The sequence below is a fragment of the Dermacentor albipictus genome, chromosome 3 (assembly GCF_038994185.2).
Source record: "Dermacentor albipictus isolate Rhodes 1998 colony chromosome 3, USDA_Dalb.pri_finalv2, whole genome shotgun sequence".
In the NCBI taxonomy this organism is placed as follows: Eukaryota; Metazoa; Arthropoda; class Arachnida; order Ixodida; family Ixodidae; genus Dermacentor; species Dermacentor albipictus.
Genome location: NC_091823.1, coordinates 166,780,342 through 166,798,629, shown reverse-complemented (window position 1 = coordinate 166,798,629; position 18,288 = coordinate 166,780,342). Strand labels below are relative to the sequence as shown.

General features: G+C 47.6%; 1 protein-coding gene across 3 annotated transcripts in view; it reads left to right on the top strand.

Annotated features, from left to right (window-relative positions):
- The window catches only part of LOC139057653 (probable D-lactate dehydrogenase, mitochondrial), a 70,225-nt gene that overhangs the window by 14,447 nt on the left and 37,490 nt on the right, over positions 1-18,288 (top strand). For 2 of the 3 annotated variants that reach the window (XM_070536263.1, XM_070536265.1), the window contains exons 2-4: positions 12,395-12,657; positions 15,240-15,581; positions 16,817-16,975. In XM_070536263.1, coding sequence (XP_070392364.1) covers positions 12,400-12,657; positions 15,240-15,581; positions 16,817-16,975 — 759 coding nt within the window. In that variant the 5' untranslated portion in view covers positions 12,395-12,399. Of the gene's footprint in view, positions 1-8,617; positions 8,787-12,394; positions 12,658-15,239; positions 15,582-16,816; positions 16,976-18,288 lie in introns of those variants that run through there. The other variant, XM_070536264.1, reaches the window with a different exon arrangement.

Genomic DNA, 18,288 nt, shown 5'->3' with positions numbered 1-18,288 from the left:
GGCCTAAATGAGCTTGCCCTTGAATAAAATCGAGTAGGCTTCAGCTGAATGTCGTGGAGACAAAATATAGGATATTCCGTGCCAAGCGCAGTGCTATCCGACAAGGCCTAAATCTCACATTTCAGGGCACTGCCATATTTCGAGAACAGTGCATAAAATATTAAGTATGGTATTTGACGAATATCTAGGGTGGTCAGGGCATATTCGATGCATACAGAACAAGATGGCTGGCTCTGGTTGTGTCATAAACTGGTTCAGAACTTCAGTGTCATTAATAGTTAAAATGCAGCTTTATTATTCCGTATTTTACACTCGCATACACTGCTGGTTCTTACTACGGGGGCCACATTTACTGCTAACCATTCTGTCATTCTCAACCGACAGAAATGCACTGTCCGGCTAATAGAAAAATTACCTATCCATAATAGTTCCAGCTTTGTAATCGTAAATTATTGGTTGTTGGATGTGTACCAAGCATACAAAAAAGTGATAGCTTGTCATATATCCCTTTTTAAGAAAGACAAAATGTAATTAGTGCGTAAATATTTAGTTACACACACCGCTTACTTAGGTACGCCTACTATGTACCTGGCAGACCCAGGACAAATTGTGGCATCACAAAGCGTATATTTAAGATTCCTTAGATACTAAATCTCTACCCATATGTTCTCGAACTCGCAAAGAAAAGCACGCTCCCCTAAATATAAAAAAAAATGTATACCTGACATCCTACTTGAAGGTACTGATTTTTGTATTCTTTGTTTCCGATTTTCTTTCCGTGTTACTGAAAATCACCGCGGCTTCCTCGGGAGCGTTCCCTTTAGATTCTATAACAGTCGGGCAAGCTAGGATGACGTGAGGGATTGAACTGCACCTGCTTTGTACTATCTAAGGAAGTGTTGGCCAAGTGTCTCAACGCGCCCGCTTGCCCGCGAGGAGTCCCTATAGTCGAAGGACCGCTCAGCGGCATTCAATTGGGCATTAAGGCTTTCTCATTCACTAGTTATTGGAAGTGTTTAGCTGTCCTCGCATATTTTTTTTTTCCTTCCCCCAGCAACTGCTTTGCATCTCCCACAACTAGCATCGTTTTTGGCAGAATGCCATTTTGAGGAAACGTTTCCGGTAACCTCACCATAAATTTTGTCTCGTCTTTCCAATGTTTGTAAACTGCCGTCGAAGGAGGCAAACATGGTCGCGTTTTCCTTATCCAGGCCGATCTCGCCGACTAACCTTTCGTTGCCCGCGCTTGGCGTGGCAGGGAAGGGTTGCGAAGTCGGTGAAGGTTGCCGTCGCTGAACTTGTCGAGCAACTGGGTTCGGCGACGCTGTGCAGAGCGCGCTGGAAAATGGCCAAATAGCCGGCCGGCGGCAAGGCACGCTTTCGTCATGGGACAGGCGTCTTACCGACTTGTTGCGCAGCATCAAACTCCCCGCCAGATTCTGTGATAAATTGGGCGATGCGAGCGGCATGCATATCCAAGCGGCTTTGTTTGAGTAATTGCGTGCACTAACCGGAAAGCTGGATCCGCTCTTCGCGCTGTTCCAAAGATTGTAGCTAATCTTCATATGTGTTCACGTATGCGCATTCCTTTGTGTAATTTTTCGATGATGCGTTTGGCCTTTCATTGGAAGCTGTTAAGTAAGAAGTGCACATTTATGGCGAGCATTTAAATCAAGTTCGGCAACGATATTGTGCGGTGGCGGTGAAGGAAGCGTGCTCCGGTGTGGTCAGCATGGACTGTCAATCAGAGAACATCCAAATAAGCCTCTGTCGGAGCCCCGAACGTTCTTCGAAGCGTAAATATAAACAGGCAACAAATAAAGTTACTGTGCGTATTTTGACGCTCGAATAGGCGACAACTTTCGGCGGGCTATCCTAGGCTGCAATCTGCAACCTTTGTCTCGCACATCATGTTTCACTAGCTCCACATTCGATGTCAGATAGGAGGGACACAAATCAACAAACATTTTGGGGGTATCGCGTGTAGAACTTTTTACCAAGGTTAATTTTAGCTGAGGGGGGGAAGGGGGTTCGTGCGGTCTATTTCTTGTCTGTGTGTCACCTTGAAGGAACAATGCAAGTTTCTCTACAAAGGTCTGATCTAATGAAGCATAAGAAAAGTCGCGGGTGCAGCGAAATAATTCGACAGGATATAGTAGAACCGTTACCAAAGTCATGGGTAGATTTGCCTGAGTGGCAAAACAGACCACTACGATTTCCGATGGGTGTGAGCACTCACCTTTACAACTTCGCTGTCTTCAGTGTGTGAGTTGCTTCAGCATAGGAGTATATACATATATATATATATATATATATATATATATATATATATATATATATATATATATATATATATATCAAGTCTCCGTGTGTGTGTTTCAATGGTTGCACATGTTAACACGCAGTACGGAAGCACTCAAGGAGGCGAATGACAATATACACGCTTTTCACTGTGCTCCTGTGGGCGCCATGTTTGATCACGTTGTGACGCGTTCACTGCTTCTTGCACCAGCAGGCCTCCGCTTCCCCTGTTTACAGAGGCAGGCACTTGCGACGCCGGTGCGGCGCCGGAAGTGCCTACTTCGGCATTGGTCAACAGTGATGACTGCGTGAACGGAACGAAACATTAGCCGAAGCATAGGTGTAACTACCAGGGTGTGCAAGGGAGACAGTTGCCCCTCTACTCTCAGGACCTGGGGGGGAGGGGGTAATGCCCCCCCCCCCCCACTTCTGAAACTCGAGAGTATATGCGCCTAGAGTCCCAACCAAGAGTAATCGGGTCTGCAGAATGCAGCTTGACGCACTGATAATTGGGGTCGGGCCTCTCTACAAACTCCACGTGGAGTCTCGGCCACATTGGTTCTTCAGCGCACTCATCACTGGTATTTATATAGCGCACAGAATCTACTCGCTAACAGTTCGTTAATTTCCCCAGTTCTGCAAGTCTGCAGTGCTCTTTCAGGTCTTGATCTGGAGATTGATTCGGGCTACTTGGTCCGTCAATAGTGCAATTGAACCTCGACAGTGCAATTGAGGTCCCCAGAACTTTCAAAACTGCTTTTACTTATATGGTCGTAAAAGGTGTTCTCGCTGTGAAACTTAGGCAGCACGAAGCGTTCGCTTCTCGCTGCCGACGGTCTTCACGACGCCAGCGTTGTGGGAGCGAGTGCTCGTGGTCAGCGAGTGAGATGTGTTTGTATTTGCCTGTACGTGCGTGACACCATGCTTGTCATAGGAGCATCTACCGGTTCGGGGAGAGGCGTACCCCTCCCCCCCCCCCCCCCCGCAGTCATAATTGAAAAGGAAATGTAGGCACATTTGTACGCCCCCTACGCACACACACTTTTGAAAGTGGGCACTGTCGGCTGCACACTGCACAAATACAACAGCTGAGGCCAAGTTTTCGCTCAGATTTGGGCTCACATAGGTACGATTTATTTATTACGTATCCCCTGCTCTCGGGACTCGCCTCCCCGTGCTGTAGCAGATGACGCGTTACTCCGTACTTCGCGGTGCGAGACGCCTGCAGTACGTGCCTTGCAAGCCTGCATTGCTGAGAAAGCTATCGCTAGGCTGTCCAAAACAAGTTTGCAACACAAATTAAAAAAGTAAATTTGATCCTGTGTTTTCAAAGACGGTTAGGTTAGACGGCCCCAACAAACACGGGATCATGCCGGTGATGGTTTTGGTTTTAGGACAAAAAGTTTCCTGGAACGACATCTACTCACACGCGCTTTGCGTATATAACCGAGTATCGCTTGATTATGTTTCTTGCAGTCGAATTTCGTTAGCTTTCCCGAAGCGCAATCATAGTTTTTGAGGCTGCAGATAAATGTTGGATCTCGTGTTCGTCGTAACCTCCTCTTTGTAGCTTCGCAGGGCAGATACATTTGTTACTTCACAGGCAGCCTATCAGTGTCTTTTGAGTGATTACGCGGCGCGCAATTACTGGAGTAACTTAACTAATTTTGTTCATTTTCTTTTTGCCACCTAATTCGGTCTCAATCAACCAAACAATAATTTCTGATAATAGGAGGCTTTCTCCGTTCACAGTTTCCTGTCCTTTTTAGAAGATTGTTTCAGTGGGTTTTTACAGTTCAGTTTCTGCTGAAGATACACGCCAGACTTACTCACTTACAGGGATTCTCTGTAAACTAAACCACTTCTACTCGCCTAATGTGTATCTCTTTAATGTAGCACGTATTCTGCATTCCGCTCATTGAAGTGCGATATGTAACGGACCAGCAACGATAGCTCAGTTGCTATGGTGTTGTTCTGCAGAGCACGCGGCCAGGCTAATATTAGTTCGAAGCTTCACAATCTGTAACCGGTGCTTTAGGTCCATGTTCTTTCCTGGCAGACAAAGTACGGTACGTATTAGTTGACTGACTGATTCATGGACCTAAAGCGCCGGTTACAGATTGGGCAGCATCGAACTATTATTAGCCTGGCGGCGTGCGCAAGTGGCACGTCGTCTGCTCGCGCAGTGATAACCACGCTGTTCATCGTATGTTTTCCTTTCCTGCGCCGGAAGACAGGGCCTGAAGGAATTCTTTTGTTTCTGCACCTCTTTCCATTTTTCATTTCACGCTGAATCATGTATTTCTCCATATTCTAACTAGCCAAACTTTCTGCCTTAAATGAGGAATCACATTCGACACGTGGGATAGAAAGCTCTTTTGGGTAAAGCATTTGATCGGTAAAGGCCATGTTACGGGAAGAAAATAATAAAATAAACAAAGTGGCGTTTCATAGCTTCCTTCCTCTGCACTGTCACTGATGCGGTTGTCAACCAAAATAAGTGAAACAATAAGTAAGCTTATTATATTTTGTGAAACTATTAGTATGCTAATCATACCTAGACGCATGGCTACTTTTGACGACACCATAGATATGCAGGTAGGTAGATGGCGTTGCCGTATGAAGGGCTGGGATATCTAAGCGCCCTTCAAATGAGAAAAAGAAAAAAAAGAAACACAAGCAATCACTTATGGTCTCGAGCTAGGTGGTTGTTAATTTTGTGTCGTGCTTACCACACATTGTGCAGGTATCCTTAGACGTATTTAGGTGCTATAGATGCGACACCAGTAAAGATGTGAAAATAAATTGGTTATCGGAGCTAGCGCTGGCGTGCTATTCCATACGTACGTTGTGTTCGTGTCCTTATGCTTGCGCTACGACAAACTAACGAAGTGTAAGGAAGATTGGGCTTCAAGTCAGTTATTCGCTGCAGAGTTCTTAACCACTTCAACCGCAGTTTTATTCGAAAGAAGGTTTCAACTTTTGAGTGTAATGAACAAGCCAAACCCGCCGCGGTTGCTCAGTGGCTATGGTGTTGGACTGCTGAGCACCAGGTCGCGGGATCGAATCCCGACCACGGCGGCCGCATTTCGATGGGGGCGAAATGTGAAAACACCCGCGTAGGTGCACGTTAAAGAATCCCAGGTGGTCGAAATTTCCGGAGTCCTCCACTACGGCGTGCCTCATAATCAGAAAATGGTTTTGGCATGTAAAACCCCATAATGTTCAACAAGCCAAATTGAATATAAATAATGGAGGAATACGGCGTTGTAATCTCGACCTGTAATCTTTAATGCAGCAGCGGTAGTTTTGCACACAGGCGCCACTACATTTTCTTATTTTTCGCGGCAAAGACTGCAGCATTCCTTTCTGCTAAATGCAGAATTAATGTTTGTGCAACATTTCACGTCCATTGTTTTCCGTGAGCAGTTCTTTATACAAACAAATTGTTTGTCATTAAACTGGCTGAACGCAGTTCATCCGGTCTAACTCTCGCGGTGTCAGATTGTCGACGTTCTGTTTGTTGTCACTTAAGATGTCCTTCCTGTTTCATTATTTGTTAAAATTAATTATGGTTCCTTGTTCGCGCATTGTTAGATGGAACCATTTCATTATCGCTATGGCATAGGAAGCCTTCCCTACACGTAGGCACGGCAACACCTCTGCTTATCATATCAGCCCAGCGTGTTACCTCGTGCCGCAAAGCGCAAATAAACACGCGCCAGGGTGAAAACCTCTGCACATTGTGCCTTCCGTCCGACTAGCAAGCTGCCAAACACTTTCGCGTGAGTCCTGCGCTCGTGTCATTAAATAGTTTTAGCAGAGCGTTTTTGACGGTCCGCTCCGCTCAGCGGGCTAGCGGAAGCGCAAGTGCGCATGCGCGACCCGTTCAGCAGTGAGCGGGCGAGCGGACGGGAGCCCCCTCTCCGCTAGAAAGCTTTCTCAGCGGAGCGCGGCGAGCGCGTCAAGCGGGTCTAGCGAAGCAAAATGGCTGCCCCCAGTGCTGATGGCCCGTCCACGAGGTCGTTTGAACCAGGATTTGTAAAGCGCAAACCTAGAGTACACTTTAGGAGACACGAAGATCTTCTTCTACTTCGGGAGGTTGTGCTCATGAACCCGTTTCAGAACTATGCCATGTGTGCACGTTTGTTTGTGCGGACCACGTTTTAGGTGTACTGAAAGAGCAAAAAACCTTGTCTTGGCTACAACACAGCGTAACGGCTTTGTTAATGTAAGGATTATATATATATATATATAAGAAATGAAAATGCAATGTATTGCGTGAAATGCCTTCAGACACTTGAGCAATTCCAAATATATTATTTTATTGCGGCAATTCTTACAACTTGAATGTTATGTTCATAGCGGTTTTACCTTCTGCGGCAAGGTGGCGCGTCAGGCAAGCACATGCCTTTCGGACGCAGCCAGGCGCTCCGCTAAAACTGATTCTTCGTCCGCCGCTCCGCTAACTGTGAGCGGGTACGCGAGAGCGGACCGGACCGTCAAAAACGTTCTGCTAAAACACTCTATTCTTTCACGTTTTCCCACTTGCCGCGACGTCACCTGCACCAAGTGCGACAATCGTGTCAGTGCATTAGAGGGTTACTGACACAATATTTCCGAGTCTTCTTATTTTGCTTTAATTGAAGGTCCGGTACATATAAGCCCCGGAAGATATACCGTCAAGCCTGACAGCACTCTAAATATTTTAATATAACAGCTTTTGTGCAGTCAATTTGGGTTTCGATTCTACTGGATTTCGAGGTCATGAAGCAGTATGTGGCCGCCTGGCCACATACTCACGACCGAGCGAGCTGTTTGCCATGCACATGTAGGGTGTTGGCCACTGCTGTGCAGAGCGCGCGAGCGGCCTGCTTTTCTCAAGGGCGACACCTGAATAGGGGTGTTCGAATATCCGAAACCATCTTATAGTCACTATTCGTAAATGCAAATGCTTTGCTATTATGTTTCGAATATTTCAAAACGTCAACTGCGTCCAAGTGAATATATAATACAAGCATAAGTAGAGCAACTTTTCACTCCCGCGGGCCTAGTATAGACATAAAACATAAGAACATGCGTAGTAGAGTAGGCTAAGTCGCTTAGGTGGGCATACTTTACAGGCCTCACAGTGATAATTCGCACTCTCTGAAAAGCGCTGTGCATGGGAAGAAACTCGCATGCTCTTAATGCTCCATTTGTGCTTTCTATAAACATCACTTAACGTACCGTGTAATGAGAGAAACTTGGTACCATTAAGAATATTGGGATGTGAGTATCGTTTTACATTAACTGCATTGGATTCGATTCACCTCTGGCACTATTCGGTTCGCATTGGATTCGGTCTGAAAAATCACTATCCGCGCACCCCTACGCCTGCTGGAAGTTGCTAGGTCCAATATAGTGTGCGCAGGAGCATAAGCGTCCTTATAGGCAAGCGCACGGCTTGGGGTCTATGTGAAGCGGAGCTTCATCAAGCGGTTAATGCGGAGAGCGATGAGGACAAGCTCACGTCTCCAATGAAGGTGGTTTATTTTCGACAGCGATTGAAGATGCTCCGCTTTCATACTTACGATGGCGCAAATCTTTGATTCATGCGTCCGGGCATTGAATGTATATTGCCATCGCACCGCATGCGTTTTGAGACACCACACAAGTGCGTTCAAGTGATTGTAGGAGTGTGATGGTCCAGCCAGCGTTCTGCGTGTGCCTGGCGACGCAAACTACTCTGCTCGAAAACTGACAGTGAATTCGCAAGCTGCAGCGCTGTATGGTTGCAAAAGGGTCCTTTGTCGCTTACCCACACACAGCTATTCAGTCACACTCAAAGCGTCGAAATTTTCCTTAGGCCACCTAATTCCTCGTAACGCATCACATTTACACAGTTACGATGGAAATCCAGTGAATAGGGGCGTAGGCCAGAAGCCACACGTTTCATGGGTTATTCAACGCCACAGGCAACAAGCACTGTTCACTAAATCTCGTTCATCTGGTCCGACGAGAAGCTCCTCAAATCACGAAGCTTGGGGGGGGGGGGGGGAGAGGGGGGGAGTGGCCGTTCTCTTCAGCGAGCGGGTTAAGGCTGCCGCGTCCTTCCGTGTCCCGAGCGTGCAGCTTCAGGCGGGAACGCGGTGCCGCTTTCGCTGCGGGATGCTGACGCTCGCATTATGACGCCTGATAGGAGCGACGCCGCGAGAGCGTGACGTGAACACTGTTTGCTGATTCTGTGCGTGGACTGCGAAGCCGGCGGACACCTCGCGGCTCGTGCCTGCAGGAAAGGTGACGTCGCTGTAGAGCTGGAACACATCCAAACATTATCTCGTCCGAGAGAAAAAAAAGAACAAAAGAACAGTCGTCTCGCATTTGCTCACGGCATCTGTCTGTCGGACAGGCATCGCTGGCTCTGTGCGAGGAAATACCCCCGACGAACACCCGCATTTTGTTTCGTCCTGCGCTGTCATTTGCGGCGGGGAAACGACATAACGGTAAGCGTCGCCTTGAAGGACACTTTGATCTCTGATGAGAAAGGAAAGGTAGCATTACGGACGCGGAAAGTGATTTCGGCATATATCGGTTTCCGAGGATGGCGGTATATGCCTATATTCTATTTGATGTTGCTTTTCTTAAATTTCTTGTTTAGTTTTTTTCTGTTGCGGCAGCTGAACCGCGTATGGTTCGAGTTAATTCTAGCGAAGCCCTCCACTTCTGTTTCCTAGCTGGTAATACTGTTTTCAATAAATCTTTTTTTTTCTTGATTTTCTTACGTTTATGAATTATTTTTTTAACTGCTACCGTACGTGTTTTAATCCAGTATTTTAAACGTAAGCATCTGACCGTAACATTTTACGTTCTTGCAACAAACATTTCCGTGAAGTCAACTCTTGCTACTTGTATCACGTGTTTTCAACAAAAGCAGTTGTCCGCAGAAAGCCACTATAACATAACTCACATTGTTCTTTGATGCCTTGCTCACTAACTGCTCCCTTAATGCTTGAATCACATGTTTTGTGGTCTGTTTCCGCGACTTGAAGCTAGCGACTGCAGCTGCCACCGGGGTGGCATGGCTGACCCCCGCGAACAATTACCCATTCTTGTCACTGGCGGTAGGTGAATATGCACGGGACGCGCGCTATCACACGTCACCCGCTAATGCAACCCGAGAGGCCACGCGTTTCAGAGGCATTATCATGCGGCGGTCGTCTATCGCTGTGCAGATAAAGTGGTCTCCTTTCTGTAAAGCGTCCTCACGTCAAGTTTCCAACTGATTCGTCGCCTCCTTTATCTAGTTTCGAACGTACAACTCAGCCAACGTGCAGTGGCGTGAATCTATTGCGATCGACGTTATTGCAACAGGGATGTAAGTGAAGATGAATTCACGTGTCAGCCCATGGTAGCCTTGGAGATAGAGCTGTGTTTCTCCGCATACAAGCTGGGTTCTCGCAACCCTGATTGCGTTCGAGGCGCATTCGTGTCGGCACCGCGCAATAGAGTCTTCCTCTCAGTGTGGGCATTCGTTGAAAACATTGCTGCAATTAACGTCCCACCCCATCAAGCGCGGAGTCCATACTGGGGCGAAAACGTCCTGAAATTTCTGAATGCGTCACACCACTGCTCTTTTTAGAATCACGGGTGTCCCATTGCAACTTGTTTGCCCCCTCCCTTTATCTCTGGAGAAATGTGGAAAAATACTTAAACATATTTAAATACTGCAACAATACACGGAATACAGTGGTACATTCGGAATTCGCTTCGGTAGTTCAACGCTTCCCACCGCTCGTTTTACCACACACAATATTACCTCTTCGTATTCTGCGAATATGGAGCCCTCGAACTAAAGGAGAGTGCTTAAACTTAAGGTATTTTGACATTCACTAATTTTATTTTCTTGTAGAAAGCGTTTCTATATATTTCGGAGGGTGCTTGTATTTGCGAGTGCCTTATTTTGTTATCACAGCGTTTTCATGTGTGCATTATGCTCTTCTCGTAGCATCGTAATGACAAGGACAAGCGCTGACTTAACATTTTATCTATAATGTATTTACGGATGAGCGCAGATTTTTTTCGAGAATGAATTCGCAAACCAGCTAAATATCCAAGCGGCTTCACCACAAAGCAGAAAATTGGAACATTGGAGGGAGTTGCACGGAGAAGTACACATTGCACTTTTTGATACGTAGGTGGATGCCTCCCGGCTGCGGTAGGAAAGTGGCAATGGCTTTGCGCCGTTCATCTCGATTTGCAGCCTGTTTACCTGCTCCCTCATACGAGCTGAAAATAAAATAAATTCAGGCGTCTATGTTACGGGTTCGATTCTGGCCCCAGCGACCGTAGTTGGAGGGAAGCGTAATGCAAAAATCATCGCTTACTTAGATTTAGGTGCGCCTTCCAACAACCCCCATGCCAGCGGTCGAAACTATTCCCGAGCCCCCTCACTGTGGCGTGCATTGTAATGAGATCGTCGTTTTGGCAAGGAAAACTCAAGTATTAAATTTTTAAGGTTGCACGCAGGCGCTGCGAAGATATCGTGTTCGCTTGGATAGCGTGCTCCCAAAATATTTGGGGTTGTGAGAAGTTTCTCTGTACGCGCGCTTGCATTTGTCAAGACATTTGTCTATGTACTCGCAGGTCGTCGTAGCTGGCGCTGTATAGCGCCTTAAATTGTTATCACGTCTAAACCCAGACGTAGAAAAATAACGTGAGGTGGAGCGGTTCGCGAAGTTGTTACTAGCTTCGTTTAACCATCGACTGCATTGAACTATATCAGATGTGGCAGGCAGCTTGATGCACAACTCCCGGCGCACACTGTGGGAACTGAGTTCACAGAATGTGTTTCAAGAGTCTTGCATCACTTTCTCCTATCACGTGAAAGTGACGGCCTAGCGCAGACAGACGATTGTTAGGATATGATAAAAGGGCCACGGACATAGAAGAAAATGTTACTTTCCTATTGCTACGTTACCACTGACAACGGCGCGGGCAGTCGAAGAGTTTTGTTTTCTCCACTCTGCACCGCTCAGCCTTTCACGTTTCGGTAGTTTCGTTTCGCACAGTGCTGCGCTGGCTTTGTTGGCTCGCGAAATTCACGCAAACTGCAAGTAGCAGAGAATGTCACATCCATGTGAAGTCGCGCGATTCGCGAATGGTCAACGCCACTTGGTCAAGAGCAGCTGCGGCTGTGAACCCAACACTCTGTCTGGGCTAGGTTTCTCCATAGCCGCGCCTTTTGGTTTTGCACAAGAAAACCGTAACGCTGTCTCTCGGACGCCGTTTTACTCGCCGACGGCTGTAAAGGGTGGCGATCGCGTATGCAACATCACCACTCCCCGCTCTGGGGTGGACGATTTGAATTTCGTTAAAGGTCTGACGCATCTTTCTCGTAAACTAAGACTTTTCTTGGCACGAAACAAGCGCTCTGAGGTTTCTAGAATTGTATATTAACAGTCCACGTTGGCTTAGTATTTGCCTTTAGTGCCCCTTTTACTCAACACGAAAGAAAGCACGTTATCAACTTCTGGAGAACAAACTGTATAAACAAGATGTTCTGCAACATGTCTCGACTGCATGATCTTGCAATCCACAATGCCATTGGCCCCCTGCTGACGGTCTTGCTCCGAGTTGGAGCGCAAGACACACTATCCTACACTCTGTGAGCAAAACGAGAACAAGGTGAAAGTAGGAGCCAACATTTCGACAAGTGGACTTGACTTGTTCATGGCGACATATCCTAGAGTCTGTGTTTTCCAGTAACATGTGCCCTGGTCTCTCGTCGCTTCTGTGTATCCAGGGAGCGAAAAACGTCTTTTTTTGCCCCTCCCCCCATCTCGCATCCAAGTTATGAGCTGGGGTTGCCAGCCGCATGTCACCTTTTCGTCTTTGCCCATCCCTTAGGCGGGAGGAATTTACTGGCCTTGGTTATTTTGCCACACCCTTCTTCTGCCAAGTCCTCTGCGTGGTGTTCTACATTGTGTTTTATGCCCTCTGGTGTCCTCTTCGCCAGATGTAAATTTCCAGCGAGACTCGCCATGTGGTGAGACTGTAGTGCAAGACGCGCGCGGCGCACAACTTGTAAGCCACTGTGTCACCCGTCACGCAGCCGCCATGCTGGTGTCGCGGGTGCCGTGGTGCTCGTTGTGCCGAGGTGTGCTGCAGCGTGCTGCCGCCGCTGGAGCTGCGAGCGGCCCGGCAGAGACTGGCCGGCGGTGGCTCTCTCAGGACGTGGTCAAGGAGCTCGAGGCGATCTTCGGCCCAAAGAACGTCACCACCACCGAGGCCGCCCGGGAGCAGCACAGCCGCGACGAAGGGCCGCACGCGCCCGCCCCGCCAGACGTTGTCGTCTTCGCCCAGGACAGCAGCCAGGTGGGCTACAGCCGGCCTCGAAGGAGCGCCATAGGGAAATGCGCGATGGAATTCTTCGGGACAATGGGGATACAACTCCAGCAGATGCTTAATCTGGCACGATATAGTGCTTGCAATCTGATATGGTACAGATGCTTGATATAATATTAAGTTGGCCTATTGGCGCCATTGTTGGTCTTTTCTTGACATAGTGAACGAAGTACTCATGGAAGTTCACAGGTCCAGTTCTTCCTGTATCTTTTATAGTTTAGCGAGTACTTTCAGGTATCTCTTTTGGAAGTTGTCAGTCTATACAGCAAGCTTTTTTGCCCGCACTTAACATGGTAGAAGGAAGTGTTACACGTTCACGGCGGCTTGTATGGATGCCTGAAGTTTGTTCTCAAAATCTACTAGTCAACCCAAGAAATTCTGTGCGTGGCTATTCCACAAATATCACTATCACGTCTTGCGCATTGTGCCGTTATGCAAAAAGTGCAGCACATTTAGTTTAACGGGAAGTCGTTTGATGGTACGTGGGGCCAGCAAATGCACAATGCTTTCATACACTCTACTGCCAGCTGGACATGCTTCGAATTGTGTTTGAGGAGGTTGCATGCAGAAGATTACAAGCGCTTTTTCTGAACTCAGCCTTTAGAGATAACGCTGATTTTTCGCGTTATTTGGCCTCCGACGCCTTTGCATCATAAAAGCTAATCAGTAATCAACCGTCGTCTCATCCGAGCACCCGCAGACGCACCTCTTGAGCTTCGTTCACCTGAAAAATGTACGGTAGCGCGGTGCTATGACGTGAAATTCGTGTCGTCAAAATTTTATTTCAGAATCACTAGCTGCATAATAGAGTAGCCATAGTCCTTGCTGCTAGCTTTCACAGCTGAATTTTTCGTAAAAGTCAAAGCGGAGATATTGCGCGAAGCACCTGTGTTCGAAAAAATACTGATCGACATCTGGATGTTTGAAATGGACCATGCATCTTCCTGTTACAGCTACATATGAAAGCTAAAAAGCTAACAAGTTCTGTTACTATTTATGATTATGACTTTTTTTTATTCTGTTAGCTACCGTGTAAAGTGCTAGTTAAGGTTTTTTTATCGTATGTAAGAAGAGGATGAATCAAGAAGTATTGTTTTCAACGCAACTGTTGTTGAACGCTGTCATCTTCGCTGCCTCAATGTACACTGCTATTTAGACTTTATCACTCCTTCCTGGAAAAATACGGCTAGTGGAGAGTTGCACTATGTGTAGATCATCTGTATTGACCATCGTGGCGCCATTTGTTCAAAAATCCGTGATGTCGGTGGTGCCAGTGCGGGCTGGTAGACAGTAGCGGTCACTACTAGTGTACATCAGTCATGCGCTTCGATAACCTATTCTTCGACTGTGTGCCAACAGCGTCAACAAAAGCCGTCCACGAGAGAGCTTGATGACATGTCAGCAAGGAAACCTGCAAAATGCGTTTTGGAGAATCGCGCGAATACAAGGAAATGGTACGCGACAATCTTTTTCAACGATAACATGGGCGTTCAGGTTCACCACATGGTTTTCACCTTGCGCTGATAAACACGAGCTCGCGGGATTAAATACCGGCTGCGGCGGCCGAATTTCCTGGGGGAGATATGCAAAAACGCCTTTGCACCGTGTAGTGGGTGCATGTTTACAAACCCAGCTGGCCAAAATAATACTGATTCCCCAACTACTGCGTGCCTCATGATCAGGTGATGGCATCCAAAACCCCAGAATTTAGTTTTAATTTTAACCACGTCCCCGTTTTCTACTTTGCACAAACGATGAGAGCAAGAGCTTAGTTCTCCTACTAGGGTTTCTCTCTCCCATCTCCTTCTATCTTGCAGAGTATTATGTAGACAAATACTTCTACGCCGGCAAACCTCTCGACCTTTAGGCAAGCTTCTCTTGGTTTTGGAGACCTGCTAAGCTGGCCTTTGCATTTACATTTTTATATTTGCAAAATTTATTCGTGTGCAGACATTTATTAAAATTTTAAATAATCGTGTATAGAATGGCCTTACAGGGCGCACCACGGTTGTTACAGCGAGCAAGAAATGTTGCAGGACGTGAACTGTATACTAGCGCGGCAGTGCTCACAACAGCGAGACATCCTTTTCGTTTCTGAGCCTTGTGCGAACCAGCCGGGTCTACTTCGCACCTTCATCGCTTGCCTCTTGTTCGTATTCTGCACTTTCACTGCTCAAGTGCATCAATTTTCCACACATGTTCGTCCGGACCTCCGGAATCAAGAATAAGCTGGCTTCTCCGCCACTTTTGTGCCTGGGGATTTTTTAATACGGTTGCGATACAGAAATACGCCGTTCTTCACCACTGTCTCACGCCACAGAACTCCGGATAGCACGTAGCAGGATAAAACACGTTAACAGCCGCGTGACCGTGAACTTGGCAAGGGGGTCTGCTGCGATGCAATTGATGCACCACCTGGAGGGCTTTCAGCGGAGCAAAACATTCCTCCAAAAAGAAACTGCAACTGATGCAGTCGTGTAAGAAGCGTCCGAGTGTGCTCTTTGCTTCGTGTTCGTGCCTCACCGCTCATCCAATATCGCCTTCCCGCGCAGGTCAGCCGGGCGGCCAAGCTGTGCTACCAAAAGGGCATTCCGATGATGCCGTTCGGCAGCGGCTCCGGTCTCGAGGGCGGCGTGCAGGCGCTCAAGGGCGGCGTCTGCATCGACCTCTCGCAGATGGATAAGATGGTCGAGCTGAACGCCAGCGACTTCGACGTGGTCGTCGAGCCCGGCCTCACGTGGCGCAACCTGAACCAGCAGATCCGCGACACGGGCCTCTGGTTCCCCGTCGACCCGGGCGCCGACGCCTCGCTCGGCGGCATGTGCTCCACCAGCGCTTCCGGCACGAATGCCGTGCGATACGGAACTATGCGCGAGAACGTGCTCAACCTGGAGGTGCGCGGAAGCTTCGGGACGGCTTCGCTGCATATGCTGAGAATTTGTGTGATGCGGTGTAGCGGCGCCACTGATTTCAGAGGAAGCGTTTTTCTCTGAGCAACCTCTAGCCCTCGTGTCCCTAGGCCGCGTCAATATCTGTATCGCGCATTCGCATTCCCTGTTTCGTATTTTTACTGGCCAGTTGAATACCGTTGCAAGTGGGCACGCTCACTTTCTCGTGCCTTTTCGTGGCACAATTAACTCTTTGAGTCCTCGTATCCGGCGAAGGCAAACCGTCAAGTGTTACGCAGCTTTGCTTCAACACGTTCTCAACATTGGATTCAGACGTGCCAGGGCTGAACTCCGTGTAAGACATGAGTAAAGCACGCGGTTTGCAGACTACATCTTGAAAATGCGCCCACGTAAAGTGGTGGACACTGTTTCAATACGATATGCGGACCGCTTCCGTCGCAGCCGGCTTAGCGGCGGGTGTACTGCAGCCACTAGGCGAGCCTTGTTTTCTCCCCGGTAAGCGTCTGCGCAATGGGGCAGCAGAATGGGCCGTTGAAGCGAATCGGATGTGGACTCAGAGTTAGCAATATCTAGTGCCACAATTTATAGAACGCTTAGAAAACGTGACATATCAAACTGCCTCCATGTTTTGTTTTCGTTACTTCTAGGGCAATAAAGTCCGAATGACAGGGAGAAATAGTGTTGTCCTCTTAAATTATTTCGCATTCACTATAAAAATATGCCTTAGGAAATCTGAGGGTGTGGCAAGAGAAAGAAAAAAAAAGGGGGGGGGGGATAGACGCGCGAAAAAGGCACGACGTTTGCCGGGAAGCTGTATGACTCCATATGGTACGAGCTGTAGCGAAATGGAACCTTCTTTACACAACAGGATTGCTGACCTCAATATTTTCAGTAACATTTCCATTACGACTACCTGCTACTATGAACTGCAGTACGTTTGACAGCAGGTTACCAACCTTACTGAACAGTTTCGCTGTTCCCTTCTGAAGAGTGTATAGCGTAGGTGGTGTATTCATTTAATACGTGAGCTCAGTGCTCGGCCAACGCCAACGATGAAAGGCCTACGTGAAGTGATCAATTATGGCAACTTTCTCGCTGCCATCTAGCCGGCCTCGTCGCCCGCTTTAACGCAGCGGACGTCTGTCATAAAGTGATCCTATGCTTTGCCTCGCGTTCGCTCTTCTTCTCGGTTTAGCGGCGTGCTTTTGCTCCTCCTGCAGGTTGTGCTCCCCGACGGCACAATCATCCACACGGCGGGCAAGGGGCGGCGCACGCGCAAGACGTCTGCGGGCTACAACATGACCAACCTGTTCGTCGGCTCCGAGGGCACGCTGGGCATCATCACGCAGGCCACCCTTCGGCTACACTCGGCGCCCCAGGTGAGCAGTACTCACTGCAGATAGCGTGGACGTCACGTGACCAGTGCGCGTATCAGGCATTAGAACGGCAGAAAACGGGGCAACTTCCTAGACACGCATCAACTGAAAGGCCGCATAGTGGAGCAAAAGATGAAAGACAAATTCTACCTGCGTATTCCTGACAGAGGCGGTTGAGGTGTGGCGCTTATATGATAGCGGTAGCATGTGCGTAAATCAGCATTTTGACTATGCTGAACATTGAAGTGTTGTGCCTGAACCATTATCACTCGCGAGTGCCTACGAGTGTCCATGATTGATCGGTTGGCGCTGCCTTACCCTTGAGTATGCACGTACACGTTTTGTGTTCACAACGGTGATGGCTTGGGCAAGTTGGTGTTCCATAACTTATCCTTGAGATCAGGGCCAGTTAGAATGAGTAAAGAAAAAAAAAACCTTTCTGAGTTGCGTTGATGTCAAGGATAAAATTTGTATCTTCCTTTTTCCACCTCTGTGTAATGTTTCAATTGATAGTTGGCGCTTAATTTGCAATGCCTAATTTGCAATGAATTTCGCTCAAGAAGGTGTTCCGCGTGCTTAATTATACCATTTGTGGACATACCTAACGTACTTAAGCGATTAAATATGTTGAGCGATCCGTAACATGCGACCCAGACTACAGCCGCATCCGATCCTACAGACTACCGCCAATGTTGCCGACATCGTAAAGTCTTGCCAGGTGCTACTCTTCTCGATATTTCGCCAAAGAATTATAAGCAGAGCGAAGAAAATTCCGCGCTGATTATGAAATAGAGAATCGAGTCCAGAAACGCCCCCCTTCCCTAACAACCGACTCCGGTTTACCGACCGAACTATACGGACTTACTGGCTCTGGCATCAGTTTCCATGGGGGCACATTTATTCGAAACCCTAGAGCGTATGTAAAAGTTGGAAGCTACAGCTGATTCCAAAGACAAGTAGAATATTGTTCGAAGTAAACTACTCAGATTGAAGTCCATGGTACCAGGGTCCTTCAATGCTTTTCTCGCAGTAGCGAGGAAGCCAACGCTGGTCATCACCCAAAAAGAAGGGCACCCACACAGGCTACCATATAAGAATTAAACCAGATAAATTCAGTAGCCTCTTAGCACAACGATAGCAGCAGATGAAAGCCGTCAGCCTTTGCACTCGCCCGTCACTCTGACTGTTCTGCCGCTGAGCACCAAACTTACCAGCTGGATCGGAGCGGCCGCAGATGCCACATTTCTATGAAAGTACCTAATAAATAAATAAATAAATAAATAAATAAATAAATAAATAAATAAATAAATAAATAA